At 40.5% G+C, this 19,883-nt stretch overlaps 1 protein-coding gene across 1 annotated transcript in view; it reads right to left on the reverse strand.

Moving 5' to 3' along the window:
• col7a1l (collagen type VII alpha 1-like) overlaps positions 1–19,883 on the reverse strand; it is a 41,747-nt gene that overhangs the window by 9,429 nt on the left and 12,435 nt on the right. The window contains exons 15-80 of the mRNA XM_062560027.1: positions 19,679–19,792; positions 19,379–19,528; positions 19,042–19,179; positions 18,639–18,785; positions 18,263–18,382; positions 17,557–17,703; positions 17,104–17,367; positions 16,840–16,979; positions 16,358–16,481; positions 16,012–16,155; positions 15,643–15,830; positions 15,364–15,444; positions 15,028–15,045; positions 14,910–14,936; positions 14,702–14,767; positions 14,398–14,478; positions 14,284–14,310; positions 13,850–13,894; positions 13,598–13,672; positions 13,417–13,512; positions 13,247–13,273; positions 13,012–13,065; positions 12,779–12,850; positions 12,605–12,664; positions 12,423–12,458; positions 12,287–12,331; positions 12,069–12,104; positions 11,812–11,856; positions 11,106–11,177; positions 10,987–11,019; positions 10,226–10,297; positions 10,017–10,076; positions 9,887–9,922; positions 9,432–9,512; positions 9,159–9,194; positions 8,958–9,002; positions 8,558–8,629; positions 8,336–8,371; positions 8,012–8,038; positions 7,789–7,827; positions 7,630–7,692; positions 7,406–7,438; positions 7,260–7,313; positions 7,094–7,126; positions 6,903–6,968; positions 6,672–6,716; positions 6,504–6,539; positions 6,393–6,419; positions 6,233–6,304; positions 5,980–6,042; positions 5,709–5,726; positions 5,580–5,615; positions 5,456–5,494; positions 5,334–5,369; positions 5,097–5,231; positions 4,832–4,930; positions 4,414–4,617; positions 4,009–4,113; positions 3,466–3,510; positions 2,998–3,078; positions 2,579–2,638; positions 2,222–2,326; positions 1,614–1,664; positions 299–352; positions 157–210; positions 10–48 (exon numbers count right to left, since the gene is read on the reverse strand). Coding sequence (XP_062416011.1) covers positions 10–48; positions 157–210; positions 299–352; positions 1,614–1,664; positions 2,222–2,326; positions 2,579–2,638; positions 2,998–3,078; positions 3,466–3,510; positions 4,009–4,113; positions 4,414–4,617; positions 4,832–4,930; positions 5,097–5,231; positions 5,334–5,369; positions 5,456–5,494; positions 5,580–5,615; positions 5,709–5,726; positions 5,980–6,042; positions 6,233–6,304; positions 6,393–6,419; positions 6,504–6,539; positions 6,672–6,716; positions 6,903–6,968; positions 7,094–7,126; positions 7,260–7,313; positions 7,406–7,438; positions 7,630–7,692; positions 7,789–7,827; positions 8,012–8,038; positions 8,336–8,371; positions 8,558–8,629; positions 8,958–9,002; positions 9,159–9,194; positions 9,432–9,512; positions 9,887–9,922; positions 10,017–10,076; positions 10,226–10,297; positions 10,987–11,019; positions 11,106–11,177; positions 11,812–11,856; positions 12,069–12,104; positions 12,287–12,331; positions 12,423–12,458; positions 12,605–12,664; positions 12,779–12,850; positions 13,012–13,065; positions 13,247–13,273; positions 13,417–13,512; positions 13,598–13,672; positions 13,850–13,894; positions 14,284–14,310; positions 14,398–14,478; positions 14,702–14,767; positions 14,910–14,936; positions 15,028–15,045; positions 15,364–15,444; positions 15,643–15,830; positions 16,012–16,155; positions 16,358–16,481; positions 16,840–16,979; positions 17,104–17,367; positions 17,557–17,703; positions 18,263–18,382; positions 18,639–18,785; positions 19,042–19,179; positions 19,379–19,528; positions 19,679–19,792 — 4,829 coding nt within the window. The remainder of the gene's footprint in view (positions 1–9; positions 49–156; positions 211–298; positions 353–1,613; positions 1,665–2,221; positions 2,327–2,578; positions 2,639–2,997; positions 3,079–3,465; positions 3,511–4,008; positions 4,114–4,413; positions 4,618–4,831; positions 4,931–5,096; positions 5,232–5,333; positions 5,370–5,455; positions 5,495–5,579; positions 5,616–5,708; positions 5,727–5,979; positions 6,043–6,232; positions 6,305–6,392; positions 6,420–6,503; positions 6,540–6,671; positions 6,717–6,902; positions 6,969–7,093; positions 7,127–7,259; positions 7,314–7,405; positions 7,439–7,629; positions 7,693–7,788; positions 7,828–8,011; positions 8,039–8,335; positions 8,372–8,557; positions 8,630–8,957; positions 9,003–9,158; positions 9,195–9,431; positions 9,513–9,886; positions 9,923–10,016; positions 10,077–10,225; positions 10,298–10,986; positions 11,020–11,105; positions 11,178–11,811; positions 11,857–12,068; positions 12,105–12,286; positions 12,332–12,422; positions 12,459–12,604; positions 12,665–12,778; positions 12,851–13,011; positions 13,066–13,246; positions 13,274–13,416; positions 13,513–13,597; positions 13,673–13,849; positions 13,895–14,283; positions 14,311–14,397; positions 14,479–14,701; positions 14,768–14,909; positions 14,937–15,027; positions 15,046–15,363; positions 15,445–15,642; positions 15,831–16,011; positions 16,156–16,357; positions 16,482–16,839; positions 16,980–17,103; positions 17,368–17,556; positions 17,704–18,262; positions 18,383–18,638; positions 18,786–19,041; positions 19,180–19,378; positions 19,529–19,678; positions 19,793–19,883) is intronic.

The raw sequence follows: 19,883 nt of genomic DNA on the forward strand, positions 1-19,883 counted from the left end.
CAGACTTACGTTCCAGCTGTTGTGACCTCGCGCTCCAGAGGATGAATGCTGAAATTAAAATTAAGTGGCAAATCACATATATATATATATAGTATTATTAATTAGTATTTGGTGAAAATGATATTAATTATCAGAGTTCTCTGTACTGAAACAAACTTTTTGTGCTTCCTTGATTTGACTTCTTCCACCTGGGACACCTGGCATGAACACCTTAAATAAATAAAATACATGTTTTTACTGCAAATTTAATTTTAATTTAATATATATATATATATTTTTTAAAACAAGACACGCTTACCATGTTTTTGGGCCACGGTACACTTTTCTTCACCCTGATTTGGATTCGAGGTGCCTGTCAAATCCCCCCCCCAAAGCTTCTCATGAGCAAATCAAGCAAAATCATTTTGACGCTTCCTTTCAAACATCTGAAGTGGTGGCTCAAAAAAAAGAAGACACAAATTGCCTCGGGAAGTTATTCAAATATTCTTTTTACTGAAGATTCATGCACAGCAAGGTTAAACACGACAGAGAAAATTTCACCAGTGAAAAGAGTGTCTGACCTTGATACAGATGAGATTATAGTGCCACAACACATTGTTGGCGTTCAAAGGCGAAGTGAAAACACAACATATTCCAGCTTTCAATAAATAAAATTTCCGTACAACTTGTCAAAAGATGATATATTGAATTTGTTGGCATAACGTTTGTGTTTTACCCGACCTGTTTATTCGTTACAGAGAAATATTTGTCTGAATAAATAAGTTGTAGACACGATTTAAGCTACACTGAGGTTTACATTGCACAGAATGAAGAATACAGAATATATGGAACATTTAACAGTGCCTGATCTTCTACACATCCCTTCTCAAAATATAGCCCCCCCATACAATATATGAACTTTGCGATGGCAGTATGTTTGATTGGGTGACATTGGGTCTCTGTGGGGAAAAAAAGTCCTTCCTCATGTTGGTCAGGTTGAGGGCTCCTCACCAGCAAAACAGTTCACAGTTTATGCACACCTTCCGTGCTGCGTGGGCTTTCTTATGAATGCTTATGACCCTATCGTCACAGTGTCTTGGGACTTAAGAGAGACGCCCTGTTAAAATTAGACAGAGACAAGTATTACAAGTATAACTCTCTGGGGTTGTGTCTTTGCCAGTAAATCATTCTTAAATAGTTGGACACGGACACTATTTTTTGCTCATTTCCCCTCAGGCAAGATGAAGAAATCATGCTAAAAGCATGCCACTCAGAAGTGCTCTCTCGTCTCATGCTTCGGTAATGATATGATATTTCCGTTCCCGCTTTATTAGCCTTATTCAAACGTTGTTTTTTTTTGCACTGGTGAAATTTTCAGAGGAAAGAGAGAGGAAACTAGTGTTGAAAGATGAAATATGATGCCATTGCATTTGACCAAAAGCATGGTTTAGGTTATTCATTATATTAAGACAGGGAGAAAGCGAAGCCCGTCCTTCCTTTCTTCAAAGCACTTCTCCATCATTTTCAGGTGTCTCAAGATTAGCGTTTAATAAAGTGGATTTTCATTCCGAGGCATGCAAGGGTCTTCAGACACATTCCGTTAATATTCAAAGCCTTTCAAATCGAAGCCGTACCTCGTCTGGTTCTTCTGTTGTGACGGGCGGTGTGGGAAGTGACACCTCATCCTGGTCGTGACAATTAAGGATAGATTTAGAGTGTGAAAGTGACAACGGCGCCTTGAAAAACAAAAGCACTCTGTTGATTAGACATTCTATATGCGATACCAACCGGGCCAGCTGCCCCCCCACTACCTTTTCTTTATCACCCGTGGGTTGAGAGAGTGGTGGTTGAGGTTGTCAAGACCAAAAAAAATAAAAAATCTAAAGACATTGATATTATACGCAATGAAAGAATTTAACCCATCCATGAACTGAGAATTAACTGCAGATTGTTAAAGCCCGGCAAAAAGGGCTTACTGACTTAATTTAGGCATCGTGATCATTTTCTGCTTAGTGTTGGTGTGGTTGCAGCTCGAGGGTTATTTTGAGAGATCCGATCTTCATTTTTAAAAAGTGGATCAACGGTATAGTCTTATATATAGAGAGATATCCCTCCGCCTGACCTGTCTGACTCATACACATTAGCACATAGTGGAGATTTCCACCACAGCCACGTTTTTATTATAAAGAAAACGTGTAAGAAACACTCAAAGAATTGAATGAGACACTGAGTGCAGTTTCACCTGTGCATCTACTACGTGTCTGTCTGCAGAGGATGTCAGAGGAAGACTGGAGGCTCCCACCAATGTTTCCATCAGAGCAGGACTGGGTGTGGGCAATTGTTCCTCCTACGGAAAATAAAAACAGCGTGAAGACGTTATTATTCCTCCCAGCTGAGCTCGGCTGTCTCTGCTTCCCTTTTATCAGAGTGCAGTCTTGCAATTGAATCACATTTTGTTGTTATCTGGGCTACTGATTAATAATCCATCGTCTTTTTATCTACTGGAAAAGGGGATTTCATCTGTTTGGTGAGCTGTGAGATATATTATTCTCAATCCAGTGGAAAACAGATGAGAGCATGTTAAATGATGCAAATGTACCTTTCTGCTGTTGTTGTTCTTCTCCTGGTGAGCTGAAGAGTCCGAGGGGGGAAGTTCTTCCTGTTTGTGGAAAAAAAAAAAAAAAGTTTTAAAACATTTAAACATTTAAAACCTACAGAGACTCCAGTGGGTGACGTGAAGAGCAGATGCACTAAGCTGCCACGACAAACTAATTTATTCTTAACGATTAATTCAGGTAGTGGGTGTGCCATTAATCAACTGTCCAGGGTTGAGTGTGGGCTCAAATTGTTGGAGGCTATTTAAAAACACCCAGATTTGATCATGACAGGTCTGTTATTAAGAAGCCACCCACCATGACAGCGCTCCAAATCCGTAACAACCCCACGTCATCAATCAACACTTTAAACTGAAGTTTCCCACGGTTCTTGAATTAGTCATTTGTCGCAGCGGCTGCCTACCTCGTATTCATAACTGTATTCTTCGCCGTTATAGAACTCCTCTTCTTCATCTTCTTCTTCCTGCTTGTCCCCATCACTTGTCTTTGGATGAAAGCAAAGTAACAAGAATTACAAGAAGATACTCATAATTTATCATGTGTGTCGATGGCGGGAACATGACAATGCCAAGCAACTAAAAAAGGAAAACTATTATAAAATATGTTAAACTATTATAAAATATGTTATTAATATAATGAGAATGTACATGTATATATTAAAATGTAAATTATGCTTGTTAGAGCTGACAAATGTTAGTTTATTAGTATTTATTTGAACCTTTTTAGTACTAAAGCTGTTATTTACACACAATTTGTGTCCCGTGTTGATGTCATGTTAGAGGCTGAGTTAGTTGGTTTTTATTTTGTTTAGTTGGGGCAAAAGGTAAGTTAAGCTTTAAGGTTTAGTTTGGACCCCTTCAAGGACATTTACCAGGCGTTGTCTCTGCCTCTTATGCCGTCCTTGATTTCCTTTGCCCTGGTTAAGAAGTTCATAGTCAGACAGAAGAAGAAGAAAAAAAAAAAAGAAGATTCTCATGCTTCAGAAGTTTATGATCAAGCATGAAACTATGAAGTTGATAAGTGGAAGTTATGGGTGATATTTAAAAGGGGAAATGGGTAGTTAAGAAATGTAAAAAAAACAAAACAATGTCAAACTCCTTTGCATGAAGATGTTCAGGAGGCCTTAAAGTTATCAAATGGTCAAGACCTATTTTTATAGGAGCACACCGGCGGCTTTGCATGTTTTTACCCATTTGTCACGGCTCAAATATACTCTTCTAGGCATTCCATGAATTGATTAGATTAACTGGCTAGATGGTAGCTGTATGCACATTTATGGGGATCACATTTAGAAAACCTTTAATACAGTAAATGCCAGGCAGCTACTGCTCTTTGTGTAATGATGTTGTTACACCAGACTTATTATTATGAAATTAAGTTATCGAGAAACCGATGAGATGTTGATGTTAGCTACCTTCCCACGTTCCCTGTTCTTCTTCTTCTGTCCTGAGGTCTTCTTCAGTGAATCCGGAATGAGTTGGACGGTCTCCGCCACAGCATCCGGTAAACCTGCAACCGTCTGACGTGCACATTTCTGTTTTTAAAACCTTTTGGAATCCACAAACCGTGCTTTTTTTTTAATTCACAAATTGCATCTGACACCTGAGTTAAGTCAGGTGTTCAGTGCTTCAACCTATTAATCAAAAACGTGGCGAGGCATGTGAAAGCTAGTGAGAGACCCCCCACGAGCACCTCATCTCTGATACTAATAATGATCATCATTATATGTCAATGACAATGTTATCAGTAATGTCATACACTGAGATCTTTTGAGCAGTTTAGTAAAATCATACATTTTAAGTTGCATTAATGTTCTCACCTCCTGTGCAGCTGTGTGATTAAACGTTGAGTTTTCTACTGTCAGATTCGTTTGCAGGGATGATACGCCTTCACGGTCATAATCTGCTACCTCCTTGCCTCCGGAGTCCTTCGACCTGACGTCATCCCTGTGGAGCTCCTGCTCTCCGTTCAGGGTGGTGACGGTCCATAAAGTCGGGCCCTCTGCGTTCTCCCCTAAAAGGTCCTTCAAACCAAAAGACAGAATCATTTGAAGTGGCAGCATCTACCTGGGCTGAAAGCACCTGCGTCACGGTATTCAGCACACAATGAAGAACATTTATTTATTTACTTTCTTTTTAATGTTATTAATTATTCAGCTGAATTTTTTTTTCAATTCATTATATTATGCATATATATATTTATATGTACATGTGGTTTGTGTCTCAGAAGTTACTCACGAGGGTCAACAACTCTGGAAGCGACCGGTTTAAATCAGGCTCCTCCACGGTGTCCGACTCTTTCGGCGGCTTGCTGTTGAGGTCAAACTTCACTGAACTCTGTTTGAAACAAATAAAAAAAAATAAAAAAGTACCGATCTGTTCTTTCTGCTCTCTTTTGATATTAAATGATGTATTGTTGAAGTGTCTCATAACCCCATGAGGCATCATGAGTTGCATGCCACCTTATATTGAGCCCTCACACTTGTTCCCTGGAGTTGCTCACCGTGTACTCAGTGATGACGTTGGAGGTGTGAGTTTCTGTGTTTTCTTTTTTTTTCTTGGAGTTGCCGAGCACGTGAAGGAGCTCCTCAATTCCGTCCTGCAGCAGCCTGTCAATCAAAGTCTTGAGCAAAGGCAGCTGGGGAAAAATAGTTTTCATTGAGGAGGTCGAACCGTACTATACAGATAGAAGTTCTGTCAAACTCAAATAATACTAGATATTGTCATGTTGAGGACTCACCCGTATACCGTAGGCTTCAAACATCACTTCGATGTCCTAAATGTGAGGGAAAAAAAAAACATGTTCAAGCGGCAAAACAACAACATTCATCTCAGCGGGGGATTGTTACACCCTGAGTTCACCTTCATCTCGATAGATTTCCCAGGAGCTCCAGCATCACCCTGTTGAGACGTCAAAGTAAATGATCAAATTCTAATTCCTATTTCCATATACATATGTTTTTGTCTGATAAGAATGAAACGCTACCATTTCTCCTTTCAGGCCCCTTTCTCCTTTATCCCCCTGCAATAGAATGAAAACGACAAATGAGCCAAAGAGCCGACATTTATGCTTTTTCACAAGTCAGTTCCAGCATGAGCCCCATTACCATCTTACCTTCAATCCCGGTGAACCCTAAACACACAGAAACAGAGAGTATTGGATGTCATGCATTTACAATGCTGTAATGCATGACATCAACCTTGCCATTTCAAATAAGGGCATGATTCATCTCAACCCAAAATAAAAGCATTAAAGTCATTGCCAAATAATCACACTGATGCCATGAGGGCAAAATACGAATTTTACCATGCACCAGCTGTTAATGTGCCATTATTCATAAGCTGTAAATACCTCAAAATGTGGTCTATGTTCTTATCATACTCACAGTAGCTCCTGGAGGACCCATTGGTATAGGAAATGCTTCTCGCATTACATCAATGGTGGCGCCCTGAGAAACAATCAATGTAAACGTGTTTAGTTTGTTTTAAGGTTTAGGGGGTCCTAAATGTATATTTTCTGAATCACCAACAGCCAATGATTTATGATTATGGGTGTCTCTATTCACAATCTTTTTTTTTACAAATAATAAAAATCAACATCCCTCTGTAACAAATCCATACAAGTGGTCATTTTTGTACCTCTGATGTGACGAGCACCTGTTTCCCGGGCAGGCCTGGAGGCCCTGGTTCTCCCCTACTGCCATCTTTACCCTTAGAAGGAGGAAAAACTCTTGAGTTCATTTTTTTTTTTTTTTCCACAAGCATCAATGTCTATTATTCTGATCTCAAAACTGCTTACATTTGCACCCGTGTCCCCCTTGTCTCCCTGGAATGAGAGGATGTTTTATCATTGTGTTAAAAAAAAATTGCTTCACAAATGTTCAAGTTGGCTACTAATCATTTCAGGGACCTTTTTGCCATCATCTCCTTTCGGTCCTTGCTCTCCCTGCAGGAAGAAAATACAACTTTTACAGTTCACATCTTAACGGTCATAATATTACAGACGGTAAAAACACAACAGAAATCCAGCTGGTATCGTTCAGCGCGGGGCTGTATTTGTTGGATGAAGAAGCCTCACATCTTTTCCTTGCAGGCCTCTCTTTCCGTCAATGCCAGGTCTCCCCTGTAGAGCACAGGAAATAAAGCAATAACAATCTTTCAGATGAATTTTTACGGTGGAAACGCAGAAGGCATGTACTAATTACACACCTGAAACCACAAAATGTCCTGTTAGATTGGCTATGTCACCATAACAAATGTAGGATGGAGGTTTAATGTTTCCGCATTGGGATTTCGGGGTGATACTCACAGGCGTTCCCGGTAAACCAGGCATCCCGGAGATCCCACCCCGTCCTTGGTCTCCTTTATCCCCCCTCTGTTCACATGATCACAAATCACAAATGGCTTTTCCATACACAATAAAGACTATTTCTGATTTGAGCAGAATATTTTAAGTCATATTTAACTGTTAAAGTTTCAAAAAATAATTGGTTAACTCACTAGACCAGGTTCTCCTTTTTTCCCCTGGTCACCCTGCCGTTATAATGAAAGATTTGGTAAGTTAGTGCATACTTTAAATAACAAAGCTTAATAGAATTATGGACAGATTTTAAAAATGCAAGTTAAACTGTGAGAACACATGTTGTTGTACACGGGTTGGTGTTACCTTCATTCCAGGTTTTCCTGGTAAACCATCAAGTCCCTCTCTTCCAGAACCACCCTGTAAAACAACATTTTTCATACATCGACACAAACACATCATCGGTGATACAAACAGCCCCACAATCAATGCCACATGATGCATAAACGTACCAGAGATGGTACTCCAGGTTTCCCCTCTGGACCCTACGGCAAGAGATCAACATTGAAGTAATTAACTGAAACACCAACTAACATCTTAAAATATTTAAACCACTAAATAAATCAGATAAATTGTCTGCCAACTTGACTGACTGTTTCAGTCCTATCTCATATCCACGCTAGGCTTCTGAACTGGCAGTATATATTATGTTAGTGACATGTGAAAGGACTCTCACTCTTGGTCCCGGCTGACCAGCTTCTCCTCTCAAACCAGACTGACCAGGCTCTCCTGGCTCACCCTGAAGGAGAAGAGAAGAAAAGCGCCTCATATTAATAGTTAAAGAAAGCGTCAATCAATTAGAATACAGTATGTTGCATGTTTTTCTTCAACCTACCTTGATAACTCTGGTCAGTATGTTGTGGTCTGCAACACTCTGGCAGCACAAAATCATGAACAAAAAGTTAACTTGCCGGATAATTTCAGCAGATTGAGAACAGAAATTCATTTTCAGTGGTCTTATGGGAGATTTCCAAATTATTCTTGCTTCGTTTCAACAAACGCAAACATTGTCAAACATGGCTGAACTGATGAGACAAAGATAATAGAGGTTTGTTTACTTGTCCTCCCGGAGGTCCTGGTTTCCCCTTTGTGACGACGGCCGCACCATCAAAAGAAGCGACAGAGTTAAAAATCTAACATGTCACACTGCTAAACACGGTCCACATTTGCAACACAAAGGAAATAAAATAGTAGGTGCACCGAAGGGTGGCACACACAAAGAGCCAGACTTAATTAGTCAAGATATCAAAATAGAAAATCATCAATCACAGAGTGGGGCGGCAGATTTTGAAGAACGGTTTACTGAAACAGATGGATGACAGTAGAGGATAAGAAACAATAAACTAAATGAAGATCAACGACCATGGTGAATACAAACATACTTGTTCCCCTTTGTCGCCCTTCTTTCCATCAGTGCCCTTTGGAAAACAGAAAATCGCGAGTTACCTCGGAACATTTCTGTTTGAGCTGATTTTGTTTCAGTTCACGGAAAAAATAAATAAATGAGGATTTAATTCATTTGGCACATGACTTCCACAGCAGTAACAAAAGACTTTAACCAATGATACAATGGTGTATTCTTCTTATTTTAGTGAAAATCTTACAGACAGGCCAGGCATCCCAGTATCTCCTTTGCCTCCGTGGTCCCCTGGTCGCCCTGGTAACCCCAATGGACCCTGATCAACATCAATACAAAAAGGCATAATCTTATAATGCCTTTTTGTGTAAAATGCTTGTTGTTTGTTCGTTCAGCACGAGTCTTAGAAAACAGTGATTAGAGTTTGTTCATCATGGAGCTAAATATTATTAATGACAAAGTGTCACCATAAAATGAATAGAAATTCATTATGAACAGAAATGGACCGTGCATTACAATACATAAAAAGGTTTGCTCATCTGACCTATGTGCAACCATATTATTCATTCATAAATACCATATTTTCCAATTATTCCAAGTATTATTATTATTACGGCTATTAATCTTGAAAAACAGACAATATATACCCTAATTCCTCGGTCACCAGGCTCTCCAGGTGGTCCTTGCTCTCCCTGTGAAAGAGAAAACAAAGTAACCACTCAAAGTAAATTATTCTTATTCGTATCCGGCTGTATTGATTATAAATCATCATGGAACTAGCTAACCTCCTGAGCAACATCGCTGACCTATAACGTAAATAAAGGATCCGTCAAACATCCTGACTGTACCTTTGTTCCTTGTGCTCCGTTAGCGCCGGGTGCACCCTGCACGGAAAGTCATTATAGGTCAATATTACAAGGTAAATACAAATCACTATAATATATAATGAATTGAAATAAAGTTATCATCTGTGCATATCACACACATCTCATGTTGTGTTTTTGGATCACGTTTTAACAAATGCAATGAGCTTCTTATGTAGCCTTGACTTACCCTCTTCAGTAAAATACATTTGAAATGTGATGAACAAATAACTTGCATCCTTGCGTTGATTTACTTACATCTTTACCTCTTAATCCTGGTTCTCCAGGATTGCCAGATAACCCAATGGGGCCTCTGTCCCCTTTAAAGCCATCGTTCCCCTGGACAAACAACACATGACTTGTGTTTTAGAAACATTACCACAGAAAAGTATACCAAAAGTTAAACACAAATATAGAAAAAACAGATAGCCACAATGGTCACAAACCATTGAGAGGCATCAGGTTCCAACAATGCCTTGAAACAATGAGAAATTAGCATTCAATTGATCACCTGACAAAATGTAATACATCTTATTTTAGCTTTGGTTCAGTCTCCTCCAACCACTGAGGGAAGCAATCTGGATCTTTAGATGCTAAATACTCCACTATGTTCAGCAGCTTTGTCTACTGTTTAGCGTTGGACTAGTATTGTACATTTAGGATTTTCTGATTGGTTTTGTGTAAAAGACAAAAAAAAGAACTTTTTCTCTTACTTTAGGTCCTGGTTTTCCTGACAAACCAACATTTCCCTGGAAATGAAATGTAAAGGGACCAACGTGAGTGCATGTGATACTTCAGTGTAATATGGCAGAAACAAGGTTTAACTTTATTCAGGGGACTCACCCTTTCTCCGTTTTCTCCCTTTTGACCCAGTAGTCCTGGTATCCCAAAACCAGGACTTCCCTGCAGACATAAAAAGAAAAAGAAAAAAGAAACAACTTCAATTTTTACATACATCTTTAGAACATGTTGTTTCTACTTGAACTAATTCATTTTTTCTTTGAAAAATCTGAAAGAAATTAAAATTTTGCAAATGATTTCTGATCCTTAACCATGTCTCCTTTGTCTCCCCGGTCACCCTTTATCCCCTGGGGGCCTGTGACGCCTACTGGACCAACGTCTCCCTGACGGACAGAAGATATACGCAGTCAATAAGCATGACTATCGTCACCACAGTTTAAAAAACAAAACCCTTCCACGGCACCCTGTGGACTGGGAGATAAAAGAGGGTCCCACTCGCCGGAGCCTTCATTCCCACTTCAAGAGCTAATGAGAGAAAAATCTTTATTTATTTTGATAGACTGACCCAGAGGACTGAGTCTGAGTGCGCAACAAATACCCCGACCAATTAATTTACAATGTCTCGACAGAATAAAACATTAACATAATCCCCCTCCCTCAGGCTGAACGACTTATTTCAAAGCCGTTTAAAAAGAGGAAAACAGGGCAGTTTGTGATCAAATTGAACACACGTTCCGACTCCAACTCCAAATGTGTAGTCAATGCAGCTCAATGGCCAACAGATGGAGACCAAGGCAGACGTCCTGCTAATTCAGATTTAATGATGTCATTATTTATTTCTTGGAGGCACCTTGGCCGTCGAGCCACGAGTTATTGGTTCTGACTTCTAAACTGGGACTTTATTTGTTGCCTGTTAAATCATTTCATTCAAAACGACGAGGTTACTTAAACTAATTGTAGATACGCTCCACGGCTCGGAGGTGTGTATATACTGTGAAATACTGTGAGCCAGGGGGATGTATCACGGAAAAAATGTAAAAAAAGAGTGTAAAAAAGTTGTTGGGTTACTTACCCTGGCCCCCTTTTTTCCAGTTGGGCCAATTATCTGTTGTAATGGAAAAGGGAAGATCGATTGTGAGTCTACAGTGGTTCTTTTTTCTAAAGTTTAAATACATAAAGGAGTCTTCTTACGCCCTTTGCAGGATCTCCAGGGGCTCCCCTTGGACCCTCATCTCCTTTTAACCCCAACGGCCCTGTAAATCCCTGTGAAGATCAACATAAATAAAAAATATTATTGAATTGAATATTTCAATTGTTACTACATATGTTGTGCCAATCACCAGAGCAAATCTCTGTTTTTTTTTCTAAATTTACTTTAAGCTCTAGTCAATTGAAAAATACCATATGAATATGAAACTCATTGCTATCTTCTATTAGCCAACACCTGATCAGCTGCTCTCTTCAAAGCTGTATAACTAAGGACATGATGGCAAATTATGAACTGCATCAAACTAAAAATCAAAGATGCATTGCAAAATGTCCTGTTTGATGAAGTGACTCACTGAGGGACGACGATTTGGCACATGAGGAAGTCATTGAAAGCCAAGAACATTGTTATTTGTTCATATATCAAAATCTAAATGTCTGTTTTGAGGCGTTAGAAAACACCCAAATGAATAGTGTAACAGCATTTCCAGCCATTTGGTGCCAGTTGAATAAATGTATTCTATTTGCCTCAGGCTTTATTTGTGATCATAAATATAATTACGTTAGTTAGTGGGACATTATGACGTCTGTACAGGAAATATTAAAGTTGTAATTCATTGTAAGGACCATTTAGTCTCAGAACTTCCAAATGTGTGTATATGTGTATCGTTAAGATGTAATCGTCTCTCACTGTGGGTCCTTGTGGTCCTATTGGTCCCATCTCTCCTCGGTCTCCCTAAAAAGACAAAAAAAGTATGCAACACTGAAAACTGCACAAATATGTATGAAGACATTCACTTAGACCCTAAATTATTCTGTTGTGCTGGATGTAATAATAATACAACAACAAGCTCTTGGCTGAAATAGGTTCATTGTTTTACTTTATTATATCAATTAATTTAGCAAAATGTTCAGACTCATGAAGAGAGAGAGGGGACATGAACTCACCTTGTTCCCTTGCTCCCCATCGAGTCCCTTCTTTCCCTGCAGGTAAAAACAAATCACTGGTTCTGAATTATTTCATCGTTGATTCTCATACAAAATCCACCCTTGAATACGTTTCATCTAATTTGACTGAGCTGGAAAATATGCATTGAAGGGCAGAATATGCATGAAACCATTGCTAGCTATTGATAAGAATAAAAATAATGAAGTGAAGTGCTGACCCGAGGTCCAATGATTCCTTGGATTCCCTGCTCTCCACGATCACCCTTTGAAAGAATATTTGCAAATATTATTTAAAAAAAAGGTTTTTCAGATTTTCACCATAGAATTTCACACTGTGTTGAAAACGTTTATTACCTTTGGGCCAACTGGTCCCGATAAGCCGATATTTCCCTGCAAAACAACGGTTCAAACACTGAAAAAGTGGATTTTACATGAATGCATCCAGTGCCCCAGCAACTGAATGCACTCATCATCTTAAATGATAGAAACCGCCACGTGGACACCAAACGCAAAGAAGGCTTTAAGTTGCAATGTACCTTCTCTCCCGGCTCACCACGAGGACCTTGAATACCCTGTATACCAATTCCCTCTTCACCCTGCAAAAAAAGAGAAGAAGAAATACTTTGTCAGGCCAGTTACTTACTCACTACCTTTAATTTTCAAGTATTTTGAATGGACTCTTTATTTATTTCTCTCATTAACACTTTTACCTTCTCTCCTGTCGGGCCTGTTAAACCTGGCACCCCATCAATGCCAATGGGACCCGGCAAACCTGCAAGACCCTACAGTTGTTTGCGTATGCGTGCGTTTGAGAAAGAGGCCAGTAAGGAAGGAACAAAGAGGAGAGAAAAACACTTTCAGGAAGCAACTCTGATTTATCTTTCCCATTGTCCTGCTCAACGTCTTTTGCCACTTCTCATGATTTTATCAACAATGGGCTTACATCTTTTCCCGAATCTCCTTTGTCTCCTTTCACACCCTGCTTCCCACGTAAGCCCTTTCAAAAACAAGCAGCAGATAAAAACAAAACAATGAAAATTGTTCATGGATGTTAACATCTTTTTCATTAAAAATAGTCCCATTGTGCAAGTAGACACAAGGCATGATGCGTGATATTCATGCTGTAAATGAACATTTTCTTTGCAGCCTTTTACAAACATAAATAAAGAGATACTTACTTTTGCTCCCAGCTCCCCAGGATCTCCCTACAGGGTGCAAACAGTAAAAAAAACGGTCGATGTATGTTTGGTTCATCGTGGAACACTATGTACTTCATACTGTAGGTCGTTCCGACTCTACACTATGCTATATGCTACCCTGAAATACCATCAAGGCCCAGTCAAGTCACCTTAACAGATAGTCCTGGTGGGCCCGGTGATCCTGGTTGGCCAGGTAGGCCTGGAGCGCCATTGACACCTGGCACGCCAGCAGGCCCCTGGGGACCCTGTAAAATGTCGTGATTAACATTTGAATTGTGCTCAACTCATGAGCCGCAATATTCCAAAATAGGTTTTTTTAAAAGGACTCACCGAAGATCCCGGCTCTCCTTTTCGACCAGGAACGAAATTTGCATCTGCGCCAGCTATGACGTATCCAGGCTCTCCCTATAGATGATGCAAGGAAAAGGACTGATAAACAGATCATTTTCATCCTTTTATTTTATTGATCCCGCTGAACCACTTGAATGACGAAGGTAGATAAATCCAGTACGGAGCTCGCCAATGAGCTCAAATATGTGTGGGAAGCAATTAGTGTAAAGAAATTGCACCAGTTGGACTTACTCTCTCTCCCCTCTGTCCCTTGGGACCAGTGAATCCAGGTAGACCCTAAACCGGATGAGGGATTGTTAGGAGAACTTGTAATCGGATAGATGCGTGGAGAATGAGATTGTTTATCGGTGAGGCTTCTTGCCTGGTTAAACCAATCATCAACCATGAACCCAAAGTTGATTTAGTTATGTGTCCCTTGTCTACTGTCTAAAATGTTGAAAATGTGAATACAAAAGCTCTCCCTTCTCTCAGCGATTGAGAGACAAAAGAAAAGTTGCTCAGAGCAGATGAATAACATTTTTCTTTTTTTTTTCCTTCCTTGAATTGAGCTGAAGATGTTTTACTTTATTTAAACATCAGATTCATATGATAAGAGTTGAAGCTAGCTGATTCTACGTAATGCACATGAAAAAGGTTTCGTCATGGATATGTCATGTGGGTCTTACCATATCACCGGGTGTGCCTTGAGGGCCCTGGAAAATAATAAAAATCAACAAAAAATAATTTCAGATTGAAGCTTTATCCAAGTCAGTGTGTGTGTTTTTCCAGAATTAAGTTACCCGTTGGCCAGCAGAACCCGGGGGTCCGGATCTCCCTGGACGTCCTGGCAATCCAGGTATACCATCGGTTGCAGGAGGCCCCTGTCATATTAAAACATTATGAATATATCATGTTGAATTGAATTATAATTCATAATATTATGATATAATATTATATATATATATATAGGTGTTTTAGCTTCATCTATTATACATTTAAATGTATAATAGATGAAGCTAAAAAGACAGCAGACAGGTAAAGACAACTTTAATATATACAACAATGGTGTTTTTAAATGTGTTGGCTGGAGTTTGATTTTTTTACCCTTTCTCCCTTTTCTCCTTTGGTTGAAGTGAAAGGATCATACTGTCCTGGACTTTGCCGAAATCTCTACATTAAGAAGACAACAAGTACTCGTTATTCTAAGAGTTTAATTGATAGCAATGCAGGACAAAGGGGAATAGTGGGAACAAAGTATTATCAATTAACAGGTGTCGTAATGTTTAAAAAAAAAACACTTAGTAAAACATACCAGACCCCCGAGACCAGAACCACCTCCCTGAAGAAATTAGAGCAGGAATACAAGATGTAAAAAATATTGTGTCAACTTTTGGTTTGTTTTAACCTTTAGCAGATTTCAGCACACTCACCGGTTCCCCTTTCTGGCCCTGGAGAAACAAACAAACCATGTGATAATTAGTGTAACCTTCAATCGAGAGAAGAATTACTGAATCAAACTATTTTTTACGTGGCACATCAGTGATTTTTTAACTATCATGCAAATACAGAACAGACACATTATGCTTCTATACTACAATTATCTGTGTATTCATGTATAATTGTCTTGTCTTTTCATGATTTCTTTCATATTTGGTTGCAGTGGGGATGATGAATGATGAAATGATAGCGACAGATGACGAGATGGTGACTCTGACGATGACGTCGAGGCTGACGACGATGAATGTGACGAGGTGTTTTCTACCAACCTTCACACACTGAGGGTCACAGGGACCCTGAGCCTTAAGCAGCTCCTCTGGGTCCTCAGTCGCGGTGTCCAGCTGAGCGGACTGCAACAGGACATGAGGAAAAGGGGGTTCATTTTGGACAGCAGTGTTCCTTCCGGCGTTTACATTCTCATCTCATGTAACACATGGTCGCCATTGATGGATAACCCTCTCTTTTATTTCAACAATAACTAATTGAACTTATAAAGATTTGGTATGATATCAAAGAAATAAAATAGTGTCGCCTGGTTTGTGTCTAACCTCATCATTAAGTTTGAACTCGGAAAGGACCTCCTCATTACAGATGATATTGATGAATTCTCTCTCTATGGAAGGGAAGTCATCAAAGGTTGGTGAGTAGAAGATGTTTTTGTAGCTGGTGGGTGCCGCTATCTTATTCAACTCCTCCATGTCTGCATTAGAAACTCCAATGGCCAGGACGCTGACTCCTGCAGAGAAGAAAATGCAAACGTTTTTTATATGCAAAGTCCTGAATATATTGTATTCATTTTTAAAAAAAACATGTGATATTGCTCATCCACACTGGCAACATTTGAGATTTTTTCCTCTTTTTATAGTTAAAAACATCTGGAGTGTTTCCATTTATTTTCTTCTAACGGTTTCACTGACCCAGAGCGCGTGCAATTCTGGAGGGTGGCAGCACATCATCCTGGGCTCTGCCATCCGTGATCAGAACCAGAATATGGGCCACATCCTGCCTCATCCCCAGAGACTCCTGGAAAAGCTCCTGCAGAACGTAGCTGATGCCTTTTCCTGATGATGGACATAAGTTTTAAACCTTTGGGAGTTTTACTGTGTGCCAGGGGGGCATGCATATAGTGTTGTTAATGCACACCATCAATCCTGTATTATTATGTATCAGCTGTTAGAGGCTGTGCCATCAAGTAGCGTTGCAGGAATAACCTGCTAACGGATGACAGGTGGTCGTGTGCACATTTGATTGAGCGGCACTGACCCGTTCTGGTGTTGCCTCCTCCGTAACGTAGTGCTCTGAGCGCCTTGAGCACGGAGTTTCTGTCTTTAAAGTCACTTAGGCGGAACTCAATTCGAGGCTCATCACTGTAATGAACCACGGCCATCTGAGAGAAAAACACACCATCATCATCATGACATCGAGCTACAACTCGGAATTGCATTTGAATCCTCTTCCCTTAACGATTTGTGCCCCTTCCTTGTCCGACAATCTTTACATTTATAAGCCATATAGGATTGTGCCCTGTTATCCTTAATGTTTGAGTCTGATCCAGGTGAAATAATGGCCCATCATGCTCCTGCTAAAAGCACTGAGTTTCACAGGATTCTCATTGAAGCAGTTTGCTAACCTGCTGCAGCCATTATCATTTAAATACCCAGTTTTTAAATGTCATTGTCCAGCCAAACAACTTGGGATAAAAAAAACCCACATATTGAGACAGAAAATGTTACTGAGAAACCAACCTGTGTGCCCTGAGGACCAATGCTGGGGAAGTAAGTGGCCACTCGGAATATGAAGTCCTTCATCTTGATGAAGTTGTTGGCGCCAATGCTGGAGGACTCATCCACGAGAAAAACTATGTCTGCTTTGGTCTTGCCGCACACTGACGAAACAAAAACACATTTATTGGCTAAAATACGCGTCGAAACGGTACACACCAACGATATTTTAATAGAATATTCTCACATTCAAATAGAGAGCTGTATCCATCTATGAATAAGCAATACCCTGTTTTGGTGGAGCTGCCGTCTCTGCACGGGTTGCGCTCAATGGAGCGGAGGGGACTTCCGCCGCCTTTGCCACAGAGACACTGGGCTGATCCGGAGGCTTCTTGGTGGTCACGGGTTTAGTTGGCGGCGCAGCGATGGGGTGCCGGGTGGTCCTTGTGACCGCGTGAGGGACGCTGGTGTTGGCGATGGCGGCAGTCGTGAGAGGAGGGGCGACGGTGGTCGGCACAGGCTGGACCGTCACCACCGGGGGATCCGGTCCCCCTGAGATGGACAGACATAACTCATTAAAAAAAAAAAACATACAATGCAATCAATAGAGTAAAATATATTCGTTACAAAATATTGATACAGCTTTTAATACATATATCCTGTGCAATCAATAAGCAAAAGCATGCAAGATGGAGGTCAATGTTTCACAGAGCAAATCAAACCATTTAAATAGCAGCTTACATATTCTCTGGAACACGGTGCTTATAGGGCCCTCCATTTCTCCATACAAAGGTCTGATGGTAAAAATATAGGTTCTCCCATACTGCAAATCTCTGATCTTATAGGAAGTGAAACTTGGGCCCAGGGTCTCTGTTTTAGTCTCTAACACTGAGAAGACACACAAAGAAGAAGTTATTGCAAAGATTTCAGTGAGGAATGAAAGCAAAAGATGTTATAACATCTTGAAATACCATGCCAACTCAAGGGAGAGATCTATATATGTCATCATACAATGGTTTGTGATACCAATAATCAAATAAGAGGCAAAATTGCATTAAGTTGTTGTTCAGTGGAAATATATCTGCAAATGTTCTGCTGCACTTTATTGAGAAACTCGTCAAATGTCATCATTTATTAGTTCTGAAAATGTGTGTGTCAGTATTTCCTTTTTCAAGAAAAGAGTGCTAATGCTGAGACTCGTTAAATTGCGCCACGCTGCGTATCAAAACCCTGAAGGACAGGGAACAGTTATCTTGTTCTTGGAATTCATAAATTAATCCAAATGATTCACAAACCGATGCCATTTTTAAACATGGCGGGGGCTCATGCTGCGACTTCGACGCTCGATGCAATACAGCTTACACAGTACAGGAATTAACCTCTTTTGCGGCTGAGAAACGGCATGACGGCGTCACGATGATTAATACGCGGTGAACCTTTGTCAGACCTGAAATGTGCCTCCAGGAGAGAAGGTATCCAGAAACAGCATCCACACGCGTCCAGTTCAGAACAGTGCTGCTGTCTGTGGTGTTAAGAGCAGCGAAGCCATTCACCTTTGGAAGATCCACTAAAACACAACGAAACGCGCAGATGATGAAATAAACAACAACAACCACAAAGAGGAAAAGTTAGTATTTGAAACTCATCAGGATCATTTTTCATGCAGGGTAACAAGAGGCCAGAGATTGTTGCGATGCACAAAAATCCTCAATGAATAAATATATGCTTTACATAATTATAGTTGTATAAATATATCTCCCTCAGTCCCCTGATGAAGTGACCATCTTAGACTCTTCGGGCTCTGCGGGCAGGTCAGGACTCACAGGTGCGTGCAGTGAGCAGGAGTGGGCTCCCCTCCCTACGGCCCACCACGGAGGACACCTGGATCTTATAAGCCGAGCTCTCCCGCAGCCCGTGGATGGTGTAGGTGGTGGAATCGGCGGATACCACCTGGGACTTCTCATCTCCCCCTAGAGAAGGGATTAATAAACATGATGAACAATACCTTTTGTGTGCTGAATTACAGGGGAAAAAAAAAGTCCAAATAGTGATATATTAGGAGCTATGAATAATGACCAAAAAAAAGAATCAAAGAAATGTCTTAATTATTTGAAGTCACAAGTTCGGTAAATGTACACCTATAAACATGTGCACATGTATGCATGTGCATTTATGTAAGTATCGGCGCGTAAGCACACATGGTTGACTGTTCATGTGATCCTTTACCAAGGAAGGGGATCCAGGAGATTTTGTACCCGGATGCCCCTTTGCTTTTCCTCCACGACAGGGTGAAGAAGTTCACTCCGATGTCGACGACCTTCACTTCCCTAACGGCCTGGATTGGCTGCGGACCCGAGAAAGCGGCTGAAAAGCACAACGTGCAGCGTGTTTCCTTTGTGGTTGTAGTAGTAAACGTGGAGCACTTGGGGCTCGTTGAAAAAAAACCTTTGAAACTTTGAAAGCAACGAAGTGGTAGCAGCTCTGCTGACTGTGATTACAAAGCACATGACTTGTCAAAGATGAATCATGATCAATTAAAAAAAAAAAAACACACTTCCAGTACCTGTGAGCTGAGACAATGAAATTTCCGGTCCCTCCGAGTTGCCATAAACTGCACAAATGGTGATTGTGTATGTGGACTGCGGGTTCAGGTCTGTGATACGATGGAAAAGAGCACTGCGTTCCAGGTAATGAGACCGAGGGCTGCTGTCACCTGCAAGCACGTGGGTGCATACACGAAACACAACATTACAGGCGGAGACGGGGTCATCTGTGTCCCACACACCATTTGTGTTCATTATTTTACACACAAATGTGATGTAAAGGCTTTAAAAAAAAGGAAAACATGCAGATAGTCCTTCACCCGTGTTCCAAGAGAGTTTGTACTCAGTAGCTCCAACAATCGGACTCCACTCCACATCTATGGAGGTACTGGTGTACGCCGACACCTTGAAGTTGGACACATAGCCCAGCGGCGCTGAGGCGGAGGAAAAGTGGAACATGAACAATCTCCTTGTACACACACTTGGTAGGTAACAGAATTCCATCTATGAAATGCAATTCAGCTC

The sequence above is a fragment of the Pungitius pungitius genome, chromosome 2 (assembly GCF_949316345.1).
Source record: "Pungitius pungitius chromosome 2, fPunPun2.1, whole genome shotgun sequence".
NCBI lineage: Eukaryota > Metazoa > Chordata > Actinopteri > Perciformes > Gasterosteidae > Pungitius > Pungitius pungitius.